Genomic DNA, 24,728 nt, shown 5'->3' with positions numbered 1-24,728 from the left:
TACATACTTTTTATATTTATTTTTATAATAATAATAATAGGTGTTGTTATTTATTAATATGTTTATTAATATTAATAACAACAACAACAACAAAAACAAAGTTTTATTTTATTATTTTATTTTATATATATATATATATATATGCACACACACACACACACACACACACACACACACACACACACACACACACACACACACACACACACACACACACACATTTGTGTATTTTATCCACATAATACTAATTACTATTGTTTGTATAAGTATATGTTTTGGCATGGTAATGATTTCCTGGTTTCAAAACAAATAAAATACACATTCATTTGTTTTAATTGTGACGTACAATTCCTAAGACATGTTTTAATGAGGTAAACACTGCGTGATCTCATTGTCTGATATACATTCAAAGGTCTGTCACACTTCTGCCCCGCAGTGACGTCACCCGGAGGGCATTACATAATGCTGTGAATGATCAGAGGCTGAGCAGATGGAGTTTGGCCATAATCAGGTACAGTACACACATCTGACGCGTCCGCACTCGCTGCTGCTGCTGCTGCTGTCACTGAAAAGAGGCGTTTCACACGCGTCAACGGACTCAGCTTCGTGGAGCTCACTCTGACTTTGTGTTTTCCCTTACCCACAGCTTTTCCTCGTGGAGGCTGGCGCTTTTTTTCCAAACTTTGGACTTTATTTGCATGGGACGCTGAGACTGGCATCGGTCGAGCTGTGATTTTTTATTTCCAGTGCATTTTGTCTGTTTGGAGTTGAAACATGAGCGCGAGTGGAACCGCGATGGCGATGTACGGGATGCATTTAGCGGAGGATCAGATTAAAGTTCTGGAGGAGAATTTCACCAAGGTCAGCAAACATCCTGACGACGCCACGCTGATGCTGATCGCAGCGGAGTGCGGGCTGAGCGAAGAGGAGACAGCGGTGAGTTTATTGTGAGATCCTCGTGTAGAACGCTACGCAACGAACTAGAACGTTTGGAAAACGCGTCGCGTTGATTGGCCGATTGGAAGCGTTGCGGTTTGCCGCGACCTTCTGATTGGTCAAATGGCAGCGCTCGCGTTTTGTTTTGTCGCTTTTAACGTACAAAATCTCTAGTTTAAAAAGTGTTGATAGATCTATCTATCTATCTATCTATCTATCTATCTATCTATCTATCTATCTATCTATCTATCTATCTATCATTACATTATTTATACGGCTTTCATAGTTTTCTAAAACATTTTTGACATCAGTTTGGTTTTTTTAACCTTACTAAACTTACTACTAGTCTCACAGGGTTAAAGAACATTCAAAGTAACGTTCCCATAATGTTTTCAAAATGATAAAATTGAACCTTTCCTTAATGCTTTCTCCAATATTAACCAAGAGATTTGTTTTAAACATTTAAAAAACTCGATGTTTTGAACGTTCACAAGAAATAACTTGATTTATGTGAATATTAGCATACATATTTGTGACCTTGGACCACAAAACCAGCCATAAGGGTCTTTTTTTTTTTTTAGAACTTTGATTTATACATCACCAGAAAGCTAAATAAATGTAAGTTTTCGATTAATGTATGTTTTGTTAGATAGGACAATATAACTGTTTGAAAATCTGGATTCTGAGGGTGCAAAAATCAAAATATTGAGGAAAACGATTTTAAAGTTGTCCAAATGAAGTTCTTAGCGATGCGTATTACTAATCAAAAATTAAGTTTTGATATATTTACGGTAAGAAATGTAGTAAATATTTTCATGGAACATGATCTTTAATATAATGATTTTTGGCATAAAATAGATAATTTTGACCCATACAATGTATTTTGGGCTATTGCTACAAATTTTGTGGTCTAAGGTCACATTTTTGTTAGCTGGGATGGTACTTATATCTGATTATACCACAGCTTTTACATCTCAGTGTAATTACAAATGTTAAAAACTTGATACTACAATGCTGTGTGTCCAAAAATATGGTAATACCATGGTACGTTTTAGTTCAAACAACATATGGTTTGACATAAGGATTATGAACCTTTATTGCATAACAACTGCCTGACTTTATTTGATCAGGGAAACTTTATGACGACAATAAATGTTAAAGTAAATAATAATGCCTCTGGAGAGGTGTTTTTCATTGCTTAGAGTGACCTAACTTACACAGATTGAGTCCCTCAGGAGGTTGCAACGTTTAATTGCACAATGAAAGTTGATGGATCAACTCTTCTGGGGTGTGAGCTTACAACTTTTCAGTGAACGCATGACATCTTTAACCACTAAGCCACATTACCCTTGATGCAAGCTTCTCTCATGCATTGTCTTCATTCCTGTTTTGCTGTCACCAGCTCAAAATAACACACTGACAGCATTAAAAAGGCAAAGGGCTTGTGAATGGAGAACTGACACTGACCATAAACAGAGTGTTTGAGCACAATAGGCGACCCGGAGCGCCTCCGGACGCGCCTACTCTCTTACGGATATGGTCGACATGTTCAAACGCATTGTGTCTGATTTCTAAACATGCTCTTTCACATTAAAAACCCACACAGAGTCATGATGTAATGGGCAGTTAGTAATGATGTAATGCATCTACTTACAGTATCTAACAGATACTTCAGCGCTTGTGAGCAACACTATCAGTGCTGACAGCGTGAAGTTAAGCAGCATTTTACTGGAAACACATTCCATATTGAGGCTGGTCTATTACTGTCACTGTGATTGTGAAAAACCAAGTGCACTTATAAAAAATGTGAACGCCTTTGTGATAAATCATCCTACACAATAGAACAGGCTTAGCAATTCACTATTTTAGGGGTGTGTGTATTTACAGAGTGCTTAAATTTACTCATGCTCAAGTCTTAGTTATTAAAGAGTTTGGGGGTTTCCGATGGAAAGCAATAGTTTTATTCAGAAAGGATGCATTAAATTAAACAAACGTGACAGTAAAGAGATTTACAAAAGATTTCTATTTCAAGGAAATGCTGTTTTTTTTTAGATTTCTGTTCATCAAAGAATCCTTTAAAATGACAGAAACTGTGAAACTGATCAAAAGAGCAAATATCTGCCAATGCGCAAAACTGAATTCAAATAGAAAACAAGTTTTCATACCCCATTTACAGATATTTGTTCTTGTTTTATACATGAACTCACTTAATTTGAATTATCCTTTTAGAAAACAAGACTTCTCATCTTTATTTTGCATCTTAAGAAAGTGTATATTGATTTAAAGATGTTCATATATTTACATTTTACATTTACATTTATTCATTTAGCAGACGCTTTTATCCAAAGCGATATTTGTGGAATACTGATTAAGATTAATATTTTTCAGGACTGTATGCGGGGTTGCCAGGTTTTCACAACAAAACCCAGCCAATTGCTACTCAAAACTAGCCCAGTTTTGTTTTGGGGGGTACAACTGCATTTTGTTTAGATATCTGAATTGGAAAACAGGACACAAATACTGAGGAAGATTGTTATTTTCAGTACTGTATCCAGGGTTGCCAGGCTTTTACAACAAAATCCGGCTAACTGCTACTCAAAACAAGCCCAATCGCATTTTGGGGGCCCAATTGCGTTTTGTTTTTAGATATTTGATTGGGAAAACAGGACAAAAATACTGAAGATGATTGAACATTTTTCATCATTGTATGCAAGGTTGCCAGGTTTTCACAACAAAACCTGGCCAATTGCTACTCAAAACTAGCTCAGTCCAGTTTTGGGGGCCCAGTTGCATTTGTTTTTAGATAATTCACATGGAAAACAGGACATAAATACTGAGGAAGATTATCATATTCAGCGCTGTGTACAGGGTTGCCAGGTTTTCACAACAAAAACCTGGCCAATTGCTTCTCAAAACTAGCCCAGTCGCATTTTGGGGGCCCAATTGCATTTTGTTTAGATATTTCATTTTATCATTTGTTCAGATTATCATTTGTCAACACTGTATACAGGGATGCCAGGTTTCAGAACAAAATCCACCCAATTGCTACTCAAAAACTAGTCTAAATCTAGTCAAAAACTAGCCAGATCACGTTTGGGGGGATCTAACCAAGGTAAATCGTGTTGTGGGAGGTAAAATATAAGTTTTTTTCATTTCAGGGGCAAAATATTACATGATTGGGGTTGCTTCAACTCGCAGACATGAAAAACAACCCGTGTCAACAGTGTTAAAGTAGCCCAATTCCGCTGGAAAACCACAGACTTGGCGACACTGACCGTATGCAGCATTTAATGCAATGACTTTATTACTTTCTGCTCTGATTTAAGACCTTTTTAAGTGATTTTGGGATTTTTAAAATCCACGCTAATATACTCTATGACCCTGTTTGAAGACTATTAGGAATGTGAGAAATTGTCATGAAAATGTAACCAATAAAAGCTAAGCGCAGTCTCGTCTATGGCTTTACTTCATAGGCAAATTTGACCTGGGGAAAAATGGTTTGAATAACAAACTCTGTTCTAGCTCTGGGGGAAATGATATCACCTCTTTGCATTATTTTAATGCTAAGAAAAACTCAAACGCAAAGGGTGCGGTATGAGGAACAGGTGTACACCTCTCTTTCTCTTTGTAAACCGGTCATGCCTGCTCGCCGTGTTGGCTAGTAAACACAGGCGCTGTGTGTCTGTACTGTAGGGTTAGTGATGGGTGGATACTCTAATGTCAAGTGTTTGGCTCTGAGTCAAACGCTACACATGCTGCACTAAAACCTGTGGTGAAGATGAATGAAGATTCTGCTGTTTGAACAGTGATTGCTGTTCTTCTGTTGAAAAATAATGGTGTGTTTGTGTTTTTTAGATGAGCAAACAAAATAGTTCCAAAAATAGGGTGACCACATGCCTCTAAATTGTCTGAAATGTCTGGGGTTTGGCTTTGTTTTGCTTTTGACGGTCTCTACAGTCCTTATACGTTACGCCACGATTGGTCAATTATGTACAAATTACTTTTCAGTCATTACCTTTAGCAGGTATGAAAACAATATGAAAACATAGCCTAAATCTGGACATTTTAGGCAATTTAGAAACCCTCAAAAGAGGATATATGATCACCCAACCAAAGAAGGGGATTTTATACAAAGCTTTTTATATACTCCCATGGTTTGTTATGTAAAACACTGACAGTGTTGCAAGGCTAGTGTTAAAGAACATTGTACCTCAGAGCTGTTGTGCAACTGTCTATTTCTATGAAAATCAGCTAATTTGGGACACTCTAAGGCTGATGATACACTGGGCAACTTTTTGAGCAATGTTGCCAGGCAACTTAGGCAAATGTTGCCGTCAATGGGCAACCAGGTGAGATACAGGGCCCACGATTGATCTAAATTATCCAGATAGAAATCTGTTACCCATTTTCAATGGGAAAGTGCCCAAACAATATTGCAAAAAAAAAAAGTTGCCCTATAGAATTGCTCAAAAAGTTGCCCCGTGTACCATCAGCATAAGATTAGTATGTGTGTAAAAGTGAAATATTTACTCTGTTCTTCACTCAGTACTTGTGCTGAAAAAGATTCAAATAATGCATTCAATTATAATCAGATTGATGGTTTAATTGGATTGAAAAGCCTGTGTGTAAACAGCTCAATTATTCTAACTGAGCTTGATCTGAAATACGTTATCAATAAGAACAAAATACACATGTAAACACTTGAATCTGACTATTTCAAAAATACCTTGCATTCATGTAAAAAGAGCTTTCAGAATCCGAACTGACAAAAAATGGTATGTAAACATACAATTTGAAAACATATTGCAAACAATCAGTCTAATCTTTCTCTATCTCTCTCTGTCTTATAGAAATGGTTCAGGATTCGAAACGCTCAGTGGAGGAAAGCAGAAGGTCTCCCTGCTGAACTGGGATCAGTGAAGGACTGATGGAAGATCTTCAAGTTCTTGTTTTCTTGCTGTTGCTCTCTTTCCGTTCCAGTGATTGTTTAGTAGACCATCTCACTGTCTCTCTTATTTGAGAATGTTTTCTGAAGTTTTATTTTTTTAATTTGATCTAAGTTGTAATCTTTTGCTCAAAGTGTATGTATGCCATATATATTTAATTGCCATAATGACTATTAAATGTCCGTAAATAAAACTAAATGTAAGCATCTGTATATAAAGAATTACATCTGTATGGTTAGGGTTTAATTCCATGTGTCAAATAGAGCTTGTTTGCTTTCTCATTAGAAGGACCATCATGGAGCTGAGAAACATCAAAGATACACTTTATCTTTATTTATAAACCTATAAAATAACAAAAAGGTCTCTTTATCATCTCAATTGTTTGTGCTAGACACTAATATGAGATTAAATGGAGAACATACTCACATGTCTTCTGCTTCTCAGTTTTTCTTCGTAAAGGCAGCAGAGTTTCATAATCTATGAAAGAGTAGAGTGTTTTTAGGACGCATCATCATTACTGCTGCTGAAACAGTCAGTTATTGTCATGTTTTGGGCTGTACTAATCGATCGGAGCGAAAAAACAACAACATTTGAAGTACTATAAACTGCCAAAAGTTTTAACAAATCAAGGAGAAGAGTGCAAAAAACTGTCTGAGGAACAAAAGGCGTTTGTGGTTGGCCAAACTGAACCAGGATTTCCAGGACAAGAATCTTGACAACATTCATGTTTGTTCTTATCATTTCCGGTCAGGTAGGTGAAATATTAGGCTAATATCTTAATTATTACTGCTTGTACGTATCTTTACCACCTATTAACTATAGTTTGCCAAAATATTGCACTTTCCTGTTTACTAAGTCCTTCGCTATATGATTTAGCAGCTTCCACACGTTTTGTCTGTGGTTTAGATAGCATAAATTAGCAGAACAACATATTCAGTAGTACATTAACCATGCCGTCAGTGCTTTTGTTGTTTACATGGAGTAATGCCAATATGGCCGCATCTAGGTAGCTGACCAAATCGTAGCATAAGCTCGTTTTGAATGCATCTGCAAACCTGGGCACCAACTTGAAATGTGTTAAGGAAAGCCTAGGTGGTTTTAAAATTAAATCTTGATGACAAGGATGGTGAAAGAGTCGACTAAACCTCACGAGTCCATGTGAGAAACAGTGTAAAGAGTGTGAAGCCTCAGGCGGACTTAAAAGCTGATGGCAGCGCTTCATGAAATATTTAAATCTTTAAACACATCCAGTAAGCAAAGGATGGACAGACGAGGCCACTTTTGAATGGTTGGCAGAGCAAAGCTGACTGCAGTGGTAAAGTGTGTGTGTGTGTGTGTGTGTGTGTGTGTTTGAGCAGTGGGCCGTGAAAAAACATCCCACACCCTCAACGGAAAAACAAACATGCTCATTTGACTGCAGCGCAGATGCTGAGTTTAACACAAACACACTGCAGTACGTTTCCTGGCATATTTTAGAAGATATTAAAATAATACAGCTAAGTTAGAACTTGATAGAAATATGAAACTGCAATGCATTATAAGAAATATTTGGTAAATAAAATAAGTGAAAATCTATATAAACTGAGGAGAGAGAGAGAAAAAGCGAGGTGTAGTGAGAGACCATATTACTCCGTCATTGGTTGATTGTGCTAGTCTCCGCCCCCTCCTGCACAATTCAGAACACCCGAATACTTATTGATTTCATCTGCGCCAGTTTAGCAGTGTTGCCAAGTCCGAGGTTTTGCCGCGGGTGATTTTTTTATGTCAGCGGGTTAACGACCCCAATAACGTTATCTTTATCAGCTGGAATGCGAACTGTACCGGGGGAACCCCTCCAAAAAACGTGTATTTTACGTTTTCACTGGGGGACCCCCCTCAAAATGCCATTGGGCTAGTTTTGAGTAGCAATTGGGCGGGATTTGTTGTGAAAACCTGGCAACCCTGCAGTTTAGCTAGGGCTTAAAAGCTTTTGCGGTACATAGCGTGTCTCTGAGGTGGCCAAATTCCGGCAAATTACTGGTTAACCATTGGCGGTATTATTTCTCATGACTCTTTTTATCTACTTTATCGATTTAATTTTATGGTATTATATAATTTTCCCTCCACATCTTCCCTCAGGTCATTCAAGATTTGGAAAAATAGCGTAGCATTACTTGACTTGCTTACCAATGGAAAGCTCCTCTTCGGTAATGGGTCAGAATGAAAGTCCAAACGGCTGATAAAAAACATCACAATAATCCACAGGTTTGTTGTTTTTGGTCTTGTTTTGAAGCTCTATAGAGGGTTTGCACCTACATCACAGTTTATATTGGAGATACTTGGATGTAAACAACAGCATGGATTGCACGGTTAATGTAACGTTACTACTCTATATGTTACTCTGCTAAACCAAGGGAAAAATGCGTGGAAGCAGAAGCATCATATAGAGAAGGACTTAGTAAGCAGGAAGGGTGCAATATTTTGACAAACTAAAGTGAATAGATGGTAAAGATACGTACAAGCAGAATTAATTAAGATATTAGCCTAATATTTCACCTATCTGACTGGAAATGATAGAAACAAACATGAATGTTGTCAAGATTCTTGCTCTGGAAATCCTGGTTTAGTTTGACCAACCACAAATGCCTTTGTTCCTCAGACAGATTTTGCACTGTTCTCCTTGTAACTTTTGGCAGTCTATAGTACTCAAATTGTTGTTCTCGGTCCGACCAATTAGTGCAGCTAAAAACATGACAATTTACCATTTTCAGCAGCAATAATCAGTAAAATATGCAAGTTTTGTTCGGTTCAGTGGCATTGTTTACATTCTTTGCTGCCAATATGGCCGATTGATGACGCATCCTTATGCTCCCTTGTTGGTAATACATCTCTGAAACACCCTGGGCTGCAAAATGGGTAGAAGCTAGAACCACAATATTTAGTTTTATTATATTGAAATATGACTATATATGTTGGAATACCTCCCCCATTTGATTACTGTTATTTACACATGAATCGTTCACCTCTAAATCTGTCTGATGAGGTTCTGACTCTGTTCTGTTTGATGAGTTAATACAGTGAGAGGAACTAGATCTGTTTACTGAATCTGAATGGCTGACGGAGAGCCGTGGCATTGTGTGTCACCACGACAACTCGACAGACATAAGTGGAATCTGTCACCCATGGGTCAGAGAGAGAGTTAGAGGAGGATCATGGGAATAGGAAAGACTTGGAGAGAACAGCAGGGGGAAAAAAGACAGAGAGAGAGGAAAACCGGACTGATTTGAGGTCCAACTGGCTCATGTAGTGACATGAGCAAGCAGACAGGGTCCAAACACAGGCAAAATGTGCCAGACAACTCATTTTCAGTTAATTAAAGAATCACAACAAAGCATGCATTAATGCATCCATTTTAAAATTGGTTGTTTATTGTTTTTTAACAGTAAATACAATACATCTATCGAAATACTTGTCATTGCACACAGTCATTTTTATTTTATTTTTTCATTTTGAATCAATTCACATGATTCTAATACAGACGTGAAATCTAAGTGAACTACAGAATGAAAGTCCAGGCATGAAAACTTACACCGATGTTCAAACCAGATGCTTATAGTCATAGATTTTTCTCATAGGGTTTCTCATTGAAAGCAGCGGCTAGACAGAAATCCAAAAAAGAGACAATCTGGAAACACTATAGGCGTAAAACACAGTCCTGTTTAGGGAGCCAGGCGGGGTTGGCAGCAGGCTAAGAATAATGTAGTACTTAAATTTCAGTCAAAAGTAGTCCAGAGACCAAATCTGAGACCGTGATTAGAAAACCAGAGCAAAAGCAACCAGAGCTCAACCAATCAACAAGCTCCTGATAGGAAAAGAAAGTGACAATAACTGCAGATGATGAATGTGCTGGAAACCACAGCTTTGTGGTCTGTCTTGTTTTCTCAGGGGTGCCATGTTGGTTCTCTGGGTGGGATGTAATCTTTCGAGAGGGCTTTAGGAGTGGATAAAGCTTGGATCCGAGCACTCGCTGTGGCGTTTCTTGCTACTCTAGACACCTGTAAGAGAAGCCAAAGATGCCTGAATCAATCCACACTTGAGAGTCCAGACAGATTTCATGCCGTACTACCAACAAAAACAACTGACAAAATGACCAATAGTTTTTTTTTTCTTTCATTTTATTCCAAGGCTCTCAGAGGCCCTGTTTACACCTGGTATTCAGATGTGATTTTGTCAAAAATATCACAAGTAGACATTGGAGACACATTCCTGTTTACACCTGGTGTTTTAATCAGTCTCTTTTATCCACCTTCGACCACTTTCCTGAATGCGCAAAAAGATTAGTCAATGCAAAGATGCAAATTTGGTGATGCCAAATTTTGTCAAGATGTCAAATTCTTTAAACCTGCTAGACCTCTGCGAAACAGAGTCCTAACCCGACGGGTGAACCGCTAAAACTGACGTAACGGTGGAATAATATTTATCTGTCAGGTGCAGTGCAGGTGACAGGCACGGGTATTTGCTCTTTGGACTCAATCCGGTACACGCTGACCCTGCTCTCAAACGGTCCCGTGCCTGTGTTCGCGCTCTGTCTGAAGACCGTTTAAAAGCCCTTTCACATGGGACGCGGCAAGCGGTGGAATCTCTGCGCGGCTGACGCTTTCTCTCATAGTGAAAGTGTTTTGCGGTCGAGCTGGTGTTCCCGACGCGGTTTTACTTTACAAAAACAAAATAAATGAAACGTAATGAAAATAGGCTACTATATGTGACCCTGGACCACAAAACCAGTCATAAGGTTAAATTTGACAAAACTGAGATGTATATATAATATGAAAGCTCAGTAAATAAGCTTTCTATTGATGTATGGTTTGTTAGGATAGGACAATATTTGGCCGAGATACATCTATTTGAAAATCTGGAATCTGAGGGTGCAAAAAATCTAAATCCTGAGAAAATCACCTTTAAAGTTGTCCAAATTAAGTTCTTAACAATGCATATTACTAATCAAAAATTACATTTTGATACATTTACAGTAGGAATTTTACAAAAAATCTTCATGGAACATGATCTTTACTTAATTTCCTAATGATTTTTGGCATAAAAGAAAAATCAATAATTTTGACCCATAGAATGTATTTTTGGCTATTGCTACAAACATACCCCAGCGACTTAAGACTGGTTTTGTGATCCAGGGTCACATGTGTGTTATTTGCTATTTGTCATTTTATGGGACAATGACTAGCGTAGTTTTCATATCAGACATAGTTTACTAAGACATTTTACACATAATTGTATTTTTTACCTGCGCAGGCTGTACTACACGCATTTTCTGGATTTTTTTTCTTTATTTATAGCCTTTCTCCGTATTTTATGGATCATACAGCTCCCTTATAGCCTATTTTAAATGATCTTGGCATGTGCTTAGTGAAATGTGCTTTTGGTTGTTAATAAATCTGTGCGGTAACTGCTTAAATCGTGGCTGCTGCTCATAAAATGATTAAAAATACATCTTTTAACATGCACCGTGACTGTAATAATGTTTTGTCTGTCATTTTTTTTTCTACCGTCGTACTGTCGCGTGACTGTAAAACCAAAATGCTGTCGGACGTGAAGACGGGGTATCTTTAATTTCAGTTTCAGCCGAACTCATGTTGCTCTACTAATATTCAGTTCAAATGATTTCTGCATCTGATTCTGCAATGAAAGCACAAGCAGCGCTGTTGCAGAGTAGGAGACGTCGGTAGCTCAACCAATAGGATTAGACTGTCGTAATATCGTAAATGTATCGTCTTCACTCTACGATACATATCGTAACATTTTTGCATCGTGAAATATCGTACCACGAAATATCGTCACATCCCTACTCAGGATTAAGTGCAGTGTGAAAAGCCCATCTGTCTCTTACGGTTCGGATTGGACTCTCTGGTCGTCCGGGGTCATAGAAGTGTCTGTTCTTTCTTAGTTTGGGCAGTGAGAGCTGCTCGAGTCTGGATGTCATCTTGGCTGTTTGAGCTGCACATGAGATGAATGTCTGCACATTCTGCACACAAATACACAAGCCAATGTGAATGATGCTTGGATATATAAAACTCAATGTCACAATGAATTAAAGCATCAGAACCAGTTCTTGGTTTAAAAGTGAGGTTCAAGTCCTATTAAGTCCAGACCTGTCTGTTGCTGGTGAAGTTGGGGTGGTTGGTTTTGGGGTTGGCCAGTTGGAGGATTCGAGGTGAGACAACCACATTCCTTACAGTGGGACTCACATGCCAGATGGGACAGTCATGCTCACACAAGAATGAGTGTGGAGAACTGAAAAACAAAATAATTCAATACTTTTATTCAGCAATTACAAATTAAGGATGCATTAAAATTAATCAAAAGTGACAGTAAAGGCATTCATAGTGTTTCAAATAAATGCTGTTTGGACTTGAATCTTGTGGAAAATGCATTGGTTTCCAGAAGATCAAATCAGCATATTAGGATGATTTCTGAAAGATCATGTTGCATTGATGACTGGAGTTATGATGCTGAAAATTTTGGCTTTGCGTGACTGGAATAAATTACATTTTAAAATATAAACAAATTGAAAACAGTTTATAAAACAGTAACATTTCATAATATTACTATATTTTTGATTCGAAAGAATGATAGTAAAGAGGCAACTAGCTGAAATAAAGTTTTAAGTTTGATATTTCTATTTTATTTTAGTTTAATGACTGTTCATTTCAAGTAATGGAAATGCTTTTCCGAAGACCTGCAAAAGTCATCTGCTTTTGGTTTGATAGGAATCAAAGCTTTCTTCTAGTTTGCAGCGCACATGTTCGAAAGATGTTACGTAACAGAAGTCCACAGGTTGCAAAGAAATAGTTAGCTGAATCCAGAGATGAATATAACGGCCTGCATGCAGATGATTTATTTACCACACAATTTCTCTCAAAAATATAAACAACAAAGTCTTCACAAACAAAATTAAATGACAACAAAAGTGACTCGTTATGTTAGTCTGTAAAACAGCTTGGGCCCAGATCTGAGATTGTGATTTACGGTTAAAAAAGACCTCTGTGGTCAAACACAAGACTCGCCAGGGGTTACACTCAGACAGTCGTCTATTGTCTGACAGATCTTCTCTCTTTCTCACACACGCAGCGCTACTGAAAAAACAGATGTTGAATTTTGGCTTCCTCCTCAGCAGGAGCTAAATTTAGTTATGGAAAGATCTCATAAATGTGTCCAGGTTCTTGTTTGACCTCTTACTTCACTTCCTGGGCGCTTCTTCCTCGAGTTTTGGGAGTCGCTAGCCGGACAATGTTCTCGTACTGCCCTGCATGAGAGGAAGGGTGGGAGATCTTCATCCTTCTTCTCTCCTCCTCCTCTTCCTCTTTCCTGCAGGAAGATTGCAGAGGGAACGTCTGACTTCCGAGAGAAAATCCGCCTTTTCAAATAAGACAATGGGACGAGTGTTACAGGATGCTCGCTAGGAACAAGTGAAACTAGGATCTGGAGAGTGTTTATGCTAATCACACTTATATTTCTCAGCGTGGACTTTTATAAGAGTGATTTTTATGCTCTCTGGTGGAGAACGGAGCTGGAAACGCTCTTAGCCAGCTGGACTCGGAGAAGCAAATTAATTTTATCCATTATCTCATAAAATCTCTCTGGCTTTAAACACAACCTTCTCATTCAGAGGATTTGGGCGTCTTTAACCGGGCTACTGGGTGGAAAAGGGGCAGTTGGGCAGAGAGAGAGAGAATTTTAATGCACTTTTTCCTCATAATATGACTGTGGAATTTGTCAGGGTAAGAAAGAAATCAGTGTTTTTGAAAAACGCAGGGAGGAACTGCTACAAAGTAAATAACTTAATCACTTTTAATAGCATATTTGATCAAATTATGACGTATGGTGTAAAGTATGACCTGTACACATGCACGACCTAAAGCTTTCAAAAATGAACAGAAAGAATTGTGAAATTCTAATTTTCTCTAAAAGGGTAGAAGGTAAATAGCAGTCGTCACATGCTTGATTCTGAATGCTGACCTCAACTCATTTATTATTAACCTAAGCGTTCTTTCCATATGAGCTGAAACAGCTAAACCTGAGCTCACACAACTGTCTTCATATACACTACCACTGCACTGTAAAAAGTCACCAGATTCAACTTAAAAACGTAAGTTCAGCAGCTGCCTTAAAAGTTTAAGTTAAATCAGCTTAAAACTACAGGTTATTTTAACTAAAACAAAATGAGTTGATTTAACTTGTGAGTTGAAATGAAATATAAAATTTTAAGGCAGCTGCTAAACTTACGTTTTTAAGTTAAAACTGGTGAAAACTTTTTACAGTGTGGGGTTGGTAAAATTATTTATTGTTCTTGAAATAAGTTCTTTAAACAGAAATACTGTAAAAACACTAATATTGTCCGACAAGCCACGGTGCTCCCCGAGACGACTCGTTCTTCCCGAGTCACATTAAAGATTCGTTCAAAATGAAACGAATCGTTCAAGAATGACCCATCACTACAGAGAATGACAAACTGAAGTGCAAGGTGATGTCATCAAAATTACTGATCCATATTGGCGGAAGTTAGAGACTAGGTTTTTAATGTGTATATCTTCTAAATGCGAATTTTGTCACTGTTTTGGAGCACGTAGCTTTTGGATAACCTTACGTCTAGCGAAATGCTAGATCACATTTTAATGTCATATAATATAGGTTTGAATATAAATTCTTGAACATTGTTTGACTTGTTTAGTGCTGATGAAAAGGAAAAGGTTATTTTTGATGTAAACACACCTTTCACCAATAATGTCCAGCAACGCGGCTTCGGCTGTGTCAAATGCTATGCCTTGAGACCCTACGCCCGTTTTCATTTTGTACACATTTTTAAAACTACAAACGCGCTCCGTGTGAAGGTTTCACTCATTTAGCTCACAGCAGTCGTAAGCCCTTATTTAGCCAGAATTTAAACAGTACCCGTTTCATCCAGTAGGTGGGACTGTTAGTTGACATATGTCTAATTTCTAATAACTACTGCACTCTTAATACTACCATGTAAATGGATATTTTAAGGTAAAATTAAACAAATCAAATGCAATAAACAGTGATGCATTTAACAGTGCTATGGCAGGTATCCAACAGTGGTGTTGGATACCTGCTTTTTAGGCAGTCTTTTCCTACACGATTTGATTATTTTATTAGCACCCCATTAACTGTACAACAAAATCTCCAACTAAAAATCCTGGAGTTGCCACTGATTTAAAAATATTTTTTGAATTAATTTAGGTTTAAAGAGTTAATTCACCAAAAAATGAAAATTCTGTCAGTAAATACTCACCCTCATGTCGTTCCAAACCCGTAAGACCTTTGTTTATCTTTGGAACACAATTTAGGATATTTTTGATGGAATCCGAGAGCTTTCTGACCCTGCATAGACAGCAACGCAACTGACACGTTCAAGGCCCAGAAAGGTAGTAAAGATATTGATAAAATAGTCTATTTGATATCAGTGGTTCAACCGTAATGTTATGAAGCTACTAGAATACTTATTGTGCTTAAAGACAAAAATAATGACGTTATTCAACAATTTCTACTCTTACAGCTCCTGCGTCAGCAGAACCACACTCACGTATCATGATTTGGTCCTGAAACTGACATGGAAGAGAAGAAATTGTTGAATAAAGTTATTTTTGTTATCTTTGTGCACACAAAGCATTCTCTTTGCTTTAGTAAATAATGATTGAACCACTGAGGTCACATGGAATATTTTAACATTTGTCCTTCTGGGTTTCAGTTGTGTTGCTGTCTATGCAGGGTCAGAGAGCTCTTGGATATCTTAATTTGTGTTCTGAAGATGAACGAAGGTCTTATGGGTTTGGAACGACATGTACATTAGAACTAAATAAAATGGAAGTTTTAAGACATCTGTTGGTGTGCTGTTTCTCGCTACCTGAGCTGAATCTGGAAAGAGAAGTCTTTCTTAGGCTGGGCCAGAGCCTTTATTCTGGGGCTCGGAACGGCCTGCAGTGCTGATCGAGACAACGGCCGTATCGATTCCTGGTTTCCCCATGTCAGTATCCTGAATCCCAGAACGCAAGCACAACAGATAAATCAGCTAGATCAAAGAATGAAACATATTCAGGTAGTGCTGCAAAATATAGGCCTCATGTATATTTGTACTCATGGTTGACAGTATAGTTTTAGGTTATAATCAAGTTTAAAGTATATGCCAATTTTTTTTTTTTTTTTAAGTTTTACCAAGGTGTTGTGGCCCAGACTGTCTTGGACATCTTTGGTTGAGCTAGAAATGAAATCCTACAAGCAAACATATTCAGTTTCTTAACAATACAAATTATGAAAAGATGACAGGAAAACTCAATTCTGTTATACATACCTATCCAAATGGGATGACTGTAATTCAAGCTCTGTCAGGAATAGAAACCAAACCAACAAAAATATCATAATATTAAACTATTTTTCAATGAAAAATAAGATGAAACCATATTTAGGTTGTGTTTAAAAAATGCAGATTTTACCTGAGTCCATTCTCTCCAGACACAGCCCTAAAGGAATCCTGGGAAACTAAAAGCTTACTGAATGTCACAGTGTTGCTAAGGAAGCTGTTACTACGGCAACCAAAGTCACATGGTCTCGCTCTGTCATCAAAGAAGAGCTGAACTAACAGACCATGACATCATGAACGCAACAGGAAATAAGATTCCAGCAATTCTAGATTCTAAAAATGACGTCACTGAAGCTAAAAACTATCATGAGGGGATTTTGTTACAAAATTGACACACATTCCTTCATTTCAATTAATATTTAATGCTTATCAAAAGACCATCACCAACTTGATCAAATCTTCACTTGATTTCTGGCATTAAAAAAATATTTAAAGACAGAAAGGTCAAGTTACAAAATTAATATACAGACATTTGAATCAGAGACTATTCTTACTGATGAGTCAGCAAGTTACATTATAAACCGATTACAGCATCTGATTATCTAGCACAAACACACAGGCTTTAAACTCATAATCAAACATCCCATAATACACAAGCAGCAATACACTGAAAAACATGATCATCTTTGGCATCAAAATGCTCCGTTTTCGTTCTCAATTTAAGCAATCATAATGTTTTAGCGTCTTTAAAACTATTTCAACTAGTCTCTCTTCTACAAAAACAGGCTGTTGTGTTGTCGCTTGGTTTAAAGACTCTTTGGTGACCGTAAAGCCCTAAATAACTTTAAGACACACAGTTGGTGGTCATTCGTCTGACATCATCTCTATGATGAGGTCACGAGCATCTTGCACACCGGCGTTGGCCTCAGACTTTCCCTTCTTCACCCGAGTACCAATCACACTGAGCCGGTGCCCGTCGCCAACATTACCCAAATCCAGCGCCTCGTAAAGATCAGTGATCCCACGGGCTCCGGAGACGTCCTGTGTGAGAAAGCGAAGCATGTGTAAGATCCTGACATAGTACCGTTTCCAAAAACAGAAAAACATGCACTATGTACATGTAAACATACAATATGTATTGTCTACAAAAATAATGTAATTACTGTTTTTAAGACTTGTAAAGCTTAATATAAAATGCCTCTAACTTTTATACATATTTTTAGGGCTGGGCGGTATACCTTTTCATACCGAATACCGGTGTTTTTTTTTTTATGATATTCATTTTTCATATACCCCAATACCGGTGAGTGTGTGCAAACAAAGCGTCGAGAACACGTATGTTGACGCAAACAGAAACTGCAGCCTGCACGTGCTTGTCTGAAGCAACACATCTGCGGTTTGGACGTATTTCAGTATATCTGAGAAAGACCCAGGGTTAGCGATTTGCAAAACTTGTAATGCCGAAATTTCAAGAGGGGGTGTGTCTGCAGTCGTGCGCGCAGTGATGAGAGCAGAGACCGGCGCATTGCGCGCAGACAGATGTAGCTTTCAGTTAAGTCGCAATATTTTAAAGATATGTCTTTTCTATATACTGTATTTTTTATAAATATTTATGTTTTAAACCATGGAGGTGAGCCAATGGATATCACACATGCAACGTGAAAACTGCGCAATATGTTAAAGTGAAAGTAAAAACTGACTTTCAGCATCTGATGTGCATTCTTTCAGAGACAATGAGACGATTATACTTCATATGCTGATATTAATTTAGTCCCTTAATATTTTTCTTGTGCCCCGAACATGGTGGGAAAAAAATAAAAAGAAACGTATTTTGTGTAAGGTTAAATTTGTTCTTGAAAGTCTTAAATAAAGCTCTTAATTTTCATTGATGGCTGCAGTGTTATTAGGTTATGAAAGTCATAATTATGATTTCAGGTGCTCTTAAATGTGGGGATTGAAAGACAAGAATTGCGATGAAACTTCAAAAGGCTATCCATTGAATAAATATGAGCGCTGCACGTTTCAAAATCATTTGTTGCGCTGCTTTGTATACTATCATTCTGACAGCGCCTCCTGCTGGAAGAGAAACGCATAGAGTTGTAAATGTGAACTCATGGATCCACAAGATAATGTGTTATAAAAATTTAAACAATTTAAACAAAGTCAGTAAAATATATGTATATGTTATTTAAGTAATATAATACTTGATTGACAAAAATTGTTTAAATTGATATAATTGATTTATTCTTTGAAACTTTAATATTAATTTATGCAATTGCAATGCCTTGATTCTAGTAAGATTTAGTACACAGTCATAGCCATAAATGCAATGGTACTAATAATTGGCATAATTCTTTCGGTTTTTTGGTTTCGGCCAAGAATTTTCATTTCGGTGCATCACTACATCATATGTAAATGTGTTCAGGCTAAAGTTGTAGCCGCAGGAGTCAACACAAGCAATTTGCTTCACCAAATCTGCCACAAACATGTCCTGGAATATTAAGAATGCACAATAAAGTGTTGTGTATTTTGACTGCAAGTCATGAATTCTGATTTCTTCATCTCATTACAACTATGAGTGCCCCTGTCACTTCTTTGTGAACAGCAGCATTTTGTGAGACCATTCAAACCTGGGTTAATACTAGTCCGGTCAATGTAAGCCAATATACTGCAGTAATTATTCTCTAATTTATTAGGAAATGTGGTTAACACCTAGTCATGCATGGAAAAAAATAAAAAATACCGTCATATACCGTGATACCGTATAATTTTGAAAAAATACCGTGATATAAATTTTTGGTCATACCGCCCAGCTCTACATATTTTGAACTATGTGGGGCGCCGTTATTTTTGATGAAGTGAAATGGCTGCACTCTGTGAGCTACTAGCACTAGCTGTTGGTATTTTTACCGCAACAATATTCGGAAAATAAAGTTATGATATGATAGCCACATTGTGAGGCTTTTGGTCATAATTTTCGGTCAAAGGGCAACAAGAGAAGCGATGTAAGTCTTCACTGCTTTCTTAGCGATAAGAAAAGGAGAAAAAAATGGGAAGATGCCTGTGGATGAATAAAACTTTTTAAAGACCTGCGTCTTTGATCTCTCCACTTTAGTCCTGATGCCTTTGAGGCTTTTAGTCGTCCACAGCTACTAAAAGAGTTTACAAACGGCAGAGACAAGAAACGCTAGATGCCATCCTGGCAGGATGTGAACATGCCGACGCTTGTCATGACAACAGCCACTGTAGGAGATTCTCAGCAAGGATTTTACTTGATATCAGGGGTTGTTTAGACTCCTTGTGGGGAAAAACTGATGGTACGGCATTTGGTTTAAGACTATGCTTATATCGCAACCTGTAAGATCTTTCAGTAGCTGTGGTCATCATACAAGTATTTTATTTTCCAAGTTTTGTTGCAGGAAAAATAGCAACAGGTAGTGCCAGTATCTCATTGAGTCGAACTATTTAATGTCATCTAAATAATGGCACCCCCTCATAGTCCAAAATATGTATAAAACGATTTGGACTTTTTTAAAATAACATAAATCTTTCATGGGTTTTCTACTACATATTTCAGTACGAGGCATTCCAGGTCTTTTCAAGCAGTACATTTTTGTGTCATCTAAGGTGTAAAAAGTTGATTTAAAATTCCGATCTAAATCAAATGATTTGCGATATGCGATTTGAAGTTCCAATCTGAATTAAATGATTTGCGATATGTGATTTTGAAGTCCCCATCTAAATCAAATGATTCATGAACCTGCTTCGAAATTCCAACCTAAATCAAACGATTTGCAAACCTGCTCCGAAGTCATGATCTAAAAATCAAAGGATTGACGATATGTGATTTGAAGTCCCGATCTAAATCAAATGATTCGCGAACCCACTCAGAAGTCCTGATCTGAATTAAATAATTCGCTAACTTCCAATCTAAATTAAATGGTTTATGATACGCGATTTGAGGTCCCGATCTGAATCAAATGATTTGTGAAGTTCCAATCTAAATCAAATTATTCGCGATCCCACTCTGAAGTCCTGATCTAAATCAAAGGATTGACCATATGTGATCTGAAGTCTTGATCTGAATCAAATTATTAACAAAGTTCCAATCTAAATCAAATGATTTGTGATCCACGATTTGAAGTCCCGATCTAAACCAAATGATTTGCGAACCCGCTCCGACAGACTGATCTAAATCAAAAGATTGACAATACGCAATTTGAAGTCCCGATCTGAATCAAATGATTTGTGAAGTTCCAATCTAAATCAAATGATTTGCGAACCCACTCCGAAGTCCTGATCTAAATCAAAAGATTCACAATACGCAATTTGAAGTCCTGATCTGAATCAAATGATTCACAAAGTTCCAATCTAAATCAAATGATTTGTGATATGCAATTTGAAGTCCTGATCTAAATCAAATGATTCACAAAGTTCCAATCTAAATCAAATGATTTGTGATATGCAATTTGAAGTCCTGATCTGAATCAAATGATTCACAAAGTTCCAATCTAAATCAAATGATTTGTGATATGCAATTTGAAGTCCTGATCTAAATCAAATGATTCACAAACCTGCTCCGAAATTTCAATCTAAATCCTGATCTAAAATCAAAGGATTGACGATATGCAATTTGAAGTCCTGATCTGAATCAAATGATTCACGAAGTTCCAATCTAAATCAGATAATCGGAGAGATTCCAATCAATCGCAGATATTCCAATGTGAATGACTCAATTGATTCAGTTCTTCTGTTCCTCTTTTTACGTTTTCAGCCATTTTTACACAACATTTCAGTTTATCTGTTCTTCTTTTTGCATCTTTAGCCATGTTTACATGATACTGTCAGTACTACTACTGGTTTAGCTCGCTAGTTTTTATGACATAAACTGAAAAGTTGTTTTTTAATAGTTAAATAGTTAATAGTTAGTCCAGGCCTTAAATTTCAAAAGGTCAAATCCAAGCACTTTAAGCACCTTGTACAAACCCTGTAAGCCATACAAGTCTTAATAGCTGGGGTTCCCTTTAACAATGTAGAAGCTTTGTCAACCACTTTGCAAAAACAGGCCTTAATAATTAGAATCACCCCAAAGTTCAATATATTGTTTTCGTTTATATCCATATTTCACTGGAGGAAGTATTATTAAGGATTATAGACTCATAGCCAGAAGGCACGTTTTTAAGTTGAAAACATCTTAATGATGGATTTATTTCTTACAAACACGCAGCTTTTCGCTTCACAAGACGTTAACTGATCAACTGTAGTAGTGGTGTGGATTATTGTGATGTTTTTAGCATCAGTTTGGACTCTCATTCTGACGGCACCCATTAACTACAGAGAATCCATTGGTGAGAAAGTGACTTAATGCTAAATTTATCCAAATCTGTTCGTATGAAGAAACAAACTCATCTACATCTTGAGTACTTTTTTGCCCAATATCACACACCCCTAACCACTTGTGCCAGTTTGGCTTCATATTGACTTTAAGGCCCGTCTGCCACACCAGATGTGTTTGCAAGAACATTTGGTGGGTCAACAGGAAAAGCCACACTGCCTCAGCACCTTAACCTCACGTCTGACCGTCCAGATGGTCCTGACACACACTCTATCAGACGGATCGTGCTGAGAGAGGATTACAAAGCGCTGCAGCAGACGCTCTCACCTGCTTGTTGGCAAGCAGCACAAGAGGCAGGCAGGGGTCAGACGACAGGAGCTGGTGCAGGAGACGTTTAGCCAGAGGGAATCGCTCGGGGTCAGACGAGTCCACGACAAACACCATCACACGCGCTTTACACAGATACATCCGCCAGTAATCGCGCAGCTTCTCCGTACCTCCAACTGCATTAAAGAGGAAACACAAAAGATACAGTTGAGGTCAAAAGTTTACGTACACCTTGCAGAATCTGCAAAATGGGACTCTGAGGGACTCGTATGCAACTATTGCAGAAGGTTCAAACACTCACTGATGCTTCAGAACACAATGCATTAAGAGCCAGGGGGTAAAAACTTTTCAGATTTGAAAATCAGGGTAAATTTAATGTATTTTGTCTTCTGGGAAACATGCAAGTATCGTCTGTAGCTTCTGAAGGGCAGCACTAAATGAAAAAATATGATATTTAGGCAAAATAAGAAAAATGTACACACCTTCATTCTGTTCAAAAGTTTTCACCCCCAGCTCTTAATGCATCATGTTTCCTTCTGAAGCATCAGTGAGCATTTTAACCTTCTGTAATAGTTGCATATGAGTCCCTCAGTTGTCCTCAGTGTGAAAAGATGGGTCTCAAAATCATACAGTCATTGTTGGAAAGGATTCAAATACACAAAAATGCTGAAAAAAGCGTGCATTTATTTGATCTGTCGATTCAAAGCCATGAGTTTGGTGTGCAAGCACCATGCTGTTGTTTGATCTACAGTAATCATTGTATGGGTGTGTAAATGAGCTGTATTTACTCTCTAGGAACTCGATCTGAAGCTCTTCCTTGTTGATGGAGACGGCGTTGAAGCCCTGGGTTGGACTCACGTCTTGTTCCAGGCTGCCTGTGGCGAAACAGTGCAGTAAACTAGTCTTTCCAGCCCCGTCCAGACCCAAAACCAGCACCTGAGTACCTGCTGTCCTGGGCTGCACAACATGGGGAACAAGCATGACATTTTATCACCATTTTGGCTACTTTACTGAAATCACAGCTTGATGGGAGAGTAAAGCTGCTTCACAAGTCACACAGGAAGAGACGGATTAAACTACTAGAGGTCCTTACAATAAATCAAAAAGTCAAAATTTTTGAACAGTAAGATTTTTTTTTTTTTTAAATAAGTCTGTTCTGCTCACCAAGCCTGTGTTTATTTGATTTAAAATACATCAATATTTTTACTAATAAAAAAAACTGCTTTCTATTTGAATATATTTTAAAATATAATTTATTCCTGTGATCATATTTTTTTGAGCAGCAAATCAGAATATTAGAATGATTTCTGAAGGCTCATGTGACTGGAGTAATGATGCTAAAAATTCAGCTTCTAAATCACAAGAATAAATTACATTTTAAAATATAATTCAAATACAAAACAGTTTTAAATAGTAAAAATACTTCAAATATTTACTGTTTTTGAGCAGGCTTGGTGAGCAGAAAAGACGAATTTAAAAAACAATAAACATTACTGTTAAAAATGTATATATATATATATATATATATATATGCACACAAAATACTTAAAGTTGCACAATATTAAACTAAATTATAATGTTAACAAATCAAACATGAATCAAAGTTGCATAATACTATATGGGACTATTTATTTGCATGTAATTACAGTATCTTAAATATAAAAATATTACAGTTGCATGACATTTTTAATTACTTCCACCAACTTTAAGAATTGGTATTATATAATAATAAGAATTGCTATTTATTACTATTTATGAGGATATTTATGAGCATGATTCATTAAGCATTTGTTAAGTATTAAATATTATAATCATATTTATTAATGACATTTCAATCACCTCTTGTCACTGTAAACTGACTCTTATTTTAATTTCAGCAGATTTTCTGCTTTGAGGCCTGACGTATAACCCAAACACAGGGATAAATGAATGTCCAAGAGGAAAAAACTGGATCAAAACCCACTAACCTCTGATATTATGGGCGTTTTTAGTGCAGTTTCGGTCTTGGTCGCTTTATGCACATGCTCTTTGCCGCTCCCGTCCTCATTCAGCTCTTCTTTCACTTTTTTCTTGGGCTCTTGTGTTTTACTCATCAAATAACACACCGCGCACGCGACTCCTCCCGTAAGCGCGAGCGCGGCGCCCACCAACCCGATCTCGCGCGCACCAGGCATGTTTACGCTAAATTCGTGCAAGTTAAAATGTAAACAGATGCGATACTTTTTTTCTACACGCAGACGGACATGATGCGCCACATACAGGCCTCGCCGCGGCTCCACAAGTGGATTAGAAAGTCTCGATATTTCCGGTGAGTGGAAATAACTCGAGCGAAAAAACAATTATTCTTGCAGAATTATAAAAGCGCTAAATGAAGTTTTTCGCCATCCCCGCAAAAACGGAAAAGGTGTAACCCGAGCGTTTGCGTTTCCTGGAGATCAACAACAAAAGCGGCGGTCTCGTGAGATGTGAGGTAATCACGACAGACCGCGAGAGATTTGGATCTGGAGTTAAACCAGCGGGGAGTCAAAGCTCAAATAATCTCCCGAGATAAACTAACCTGCGGTCTTTTTAATTTAAAGGCGCACACTCGTCGGTGACATGTTTGATTCAGGTAATGCGCCACAGTTCCAGCAGAGGGCGCGCGAACACACCGCCAATTCATTAATGCTTTGCGGCAGCGCCGCCTGCTGGAGAAATATGTGACCCTGGACCACAAAACCAGTCATGAGGGTCAATTCTTCTAAATTGAGATTTATACATTATCTTATACTGAAAGTGGAATAAATAAGCTTTCAACTGTTGTATGGTCTGTTAG

General features: G+C 37.6%; 3 protein-coding genes across 3 annotated transcripts; 1 reads left to right on the top strand and 2 right to left on the bottom strand.

Annotated features, from left to right (window-relative positions):
* Positions 1 to 501: 501 nt before the first annotated feature.
* Positions 502 to 5,998, top strand: LOC141288899 (homeodomain-only protein-like). Its single transcript, XM_073821105.1, has 2 exons — positions 502 to 936; positions 5,787 to 5,998. Exons 1-2 carry the CDS (start codon positions 775 to 777, stop codon positions 5,862 to 5,864), a joined length of 240 nt encoding a protein of 79 aa, XP_073677206.1. The 5' UTR covers positions 502 to 774; the 3' UTR covers positions 5,865 to 5,998.
* Positions 5,999 to 9,407: 3,409 nt separating this feature from the next.
* On the bottom strand, positions 9,408 to 16,138 carry LOC141288073 (sperm microtubule associated protein 2-like). The gene is made up of 6 exons (XM_073820189.1): positions 16,107 to 16,138; positions 15,799 to 15,927; positions 13,113 to 13,241; positions 12,026 to 12,167; positions 11,764 to 11,898; positions 9,408 to 9,916 (listed from the first exon to the last, which is right to left on the bottom strand). The coding sequence occupies exons 1-6, from the start codon at positions 16,136 to 16,138 to the stop codon at positions 9,803 to 9,805; spliced, it is 681 nt and encodes a 226-aa protein (XP_073676290.1). The 3' UTR covers positions 9,408 to 9,802.
* Positions 16,139 to 16,653: 515 nt separating this feature from the next.
* Positions 16,654 to 24,519, bottom strand: LOC141288783 (ADP-ribosylation factor-like protein 9). Its single transcript, XM_073820953.1, has 4 exons — positions 23,881 to 24,519; positions 22,702 to 22,870; positions 21,914 to 22,089; positions 16,654 to 17,292 (listed from the first exon to the last, which is right to left on the bottom strand). The coding sequence occupies exons 1-4, from the start codon at positions 24,085 to 24,087 to the stop codon at positions 17,116 to 17,118; spliced, it is 729 nt and encodes a 242-aa protein (XP_073677054.1). The 5' UTR covers positions 24,088 to 24,519; the 3' UTR covers positions 16,654 to 17,115.
* Between the last annotated feature and the right edge of the window lie 209 nt (positions 24,520 to 24,728).

This window comes from Garra rufa, chromosome 16 (genome assembly GCF_049309525.1).
Source record: "Garra rufa chromosome 16, GarRuf1.0, whole genome shotgun sequence".
NCBI classification, from domain to species: domain Eukaryota; kingdom Metazoa; phylum Chordata; class Actinopteri; order Cypriniformes; family Cyprinidae; genus Garra; species Garra rufa.
Note: the sequence above shows the minus strand (reverse complement) of the source record. Positions and strands in the feature narration are given on the sequence as shown.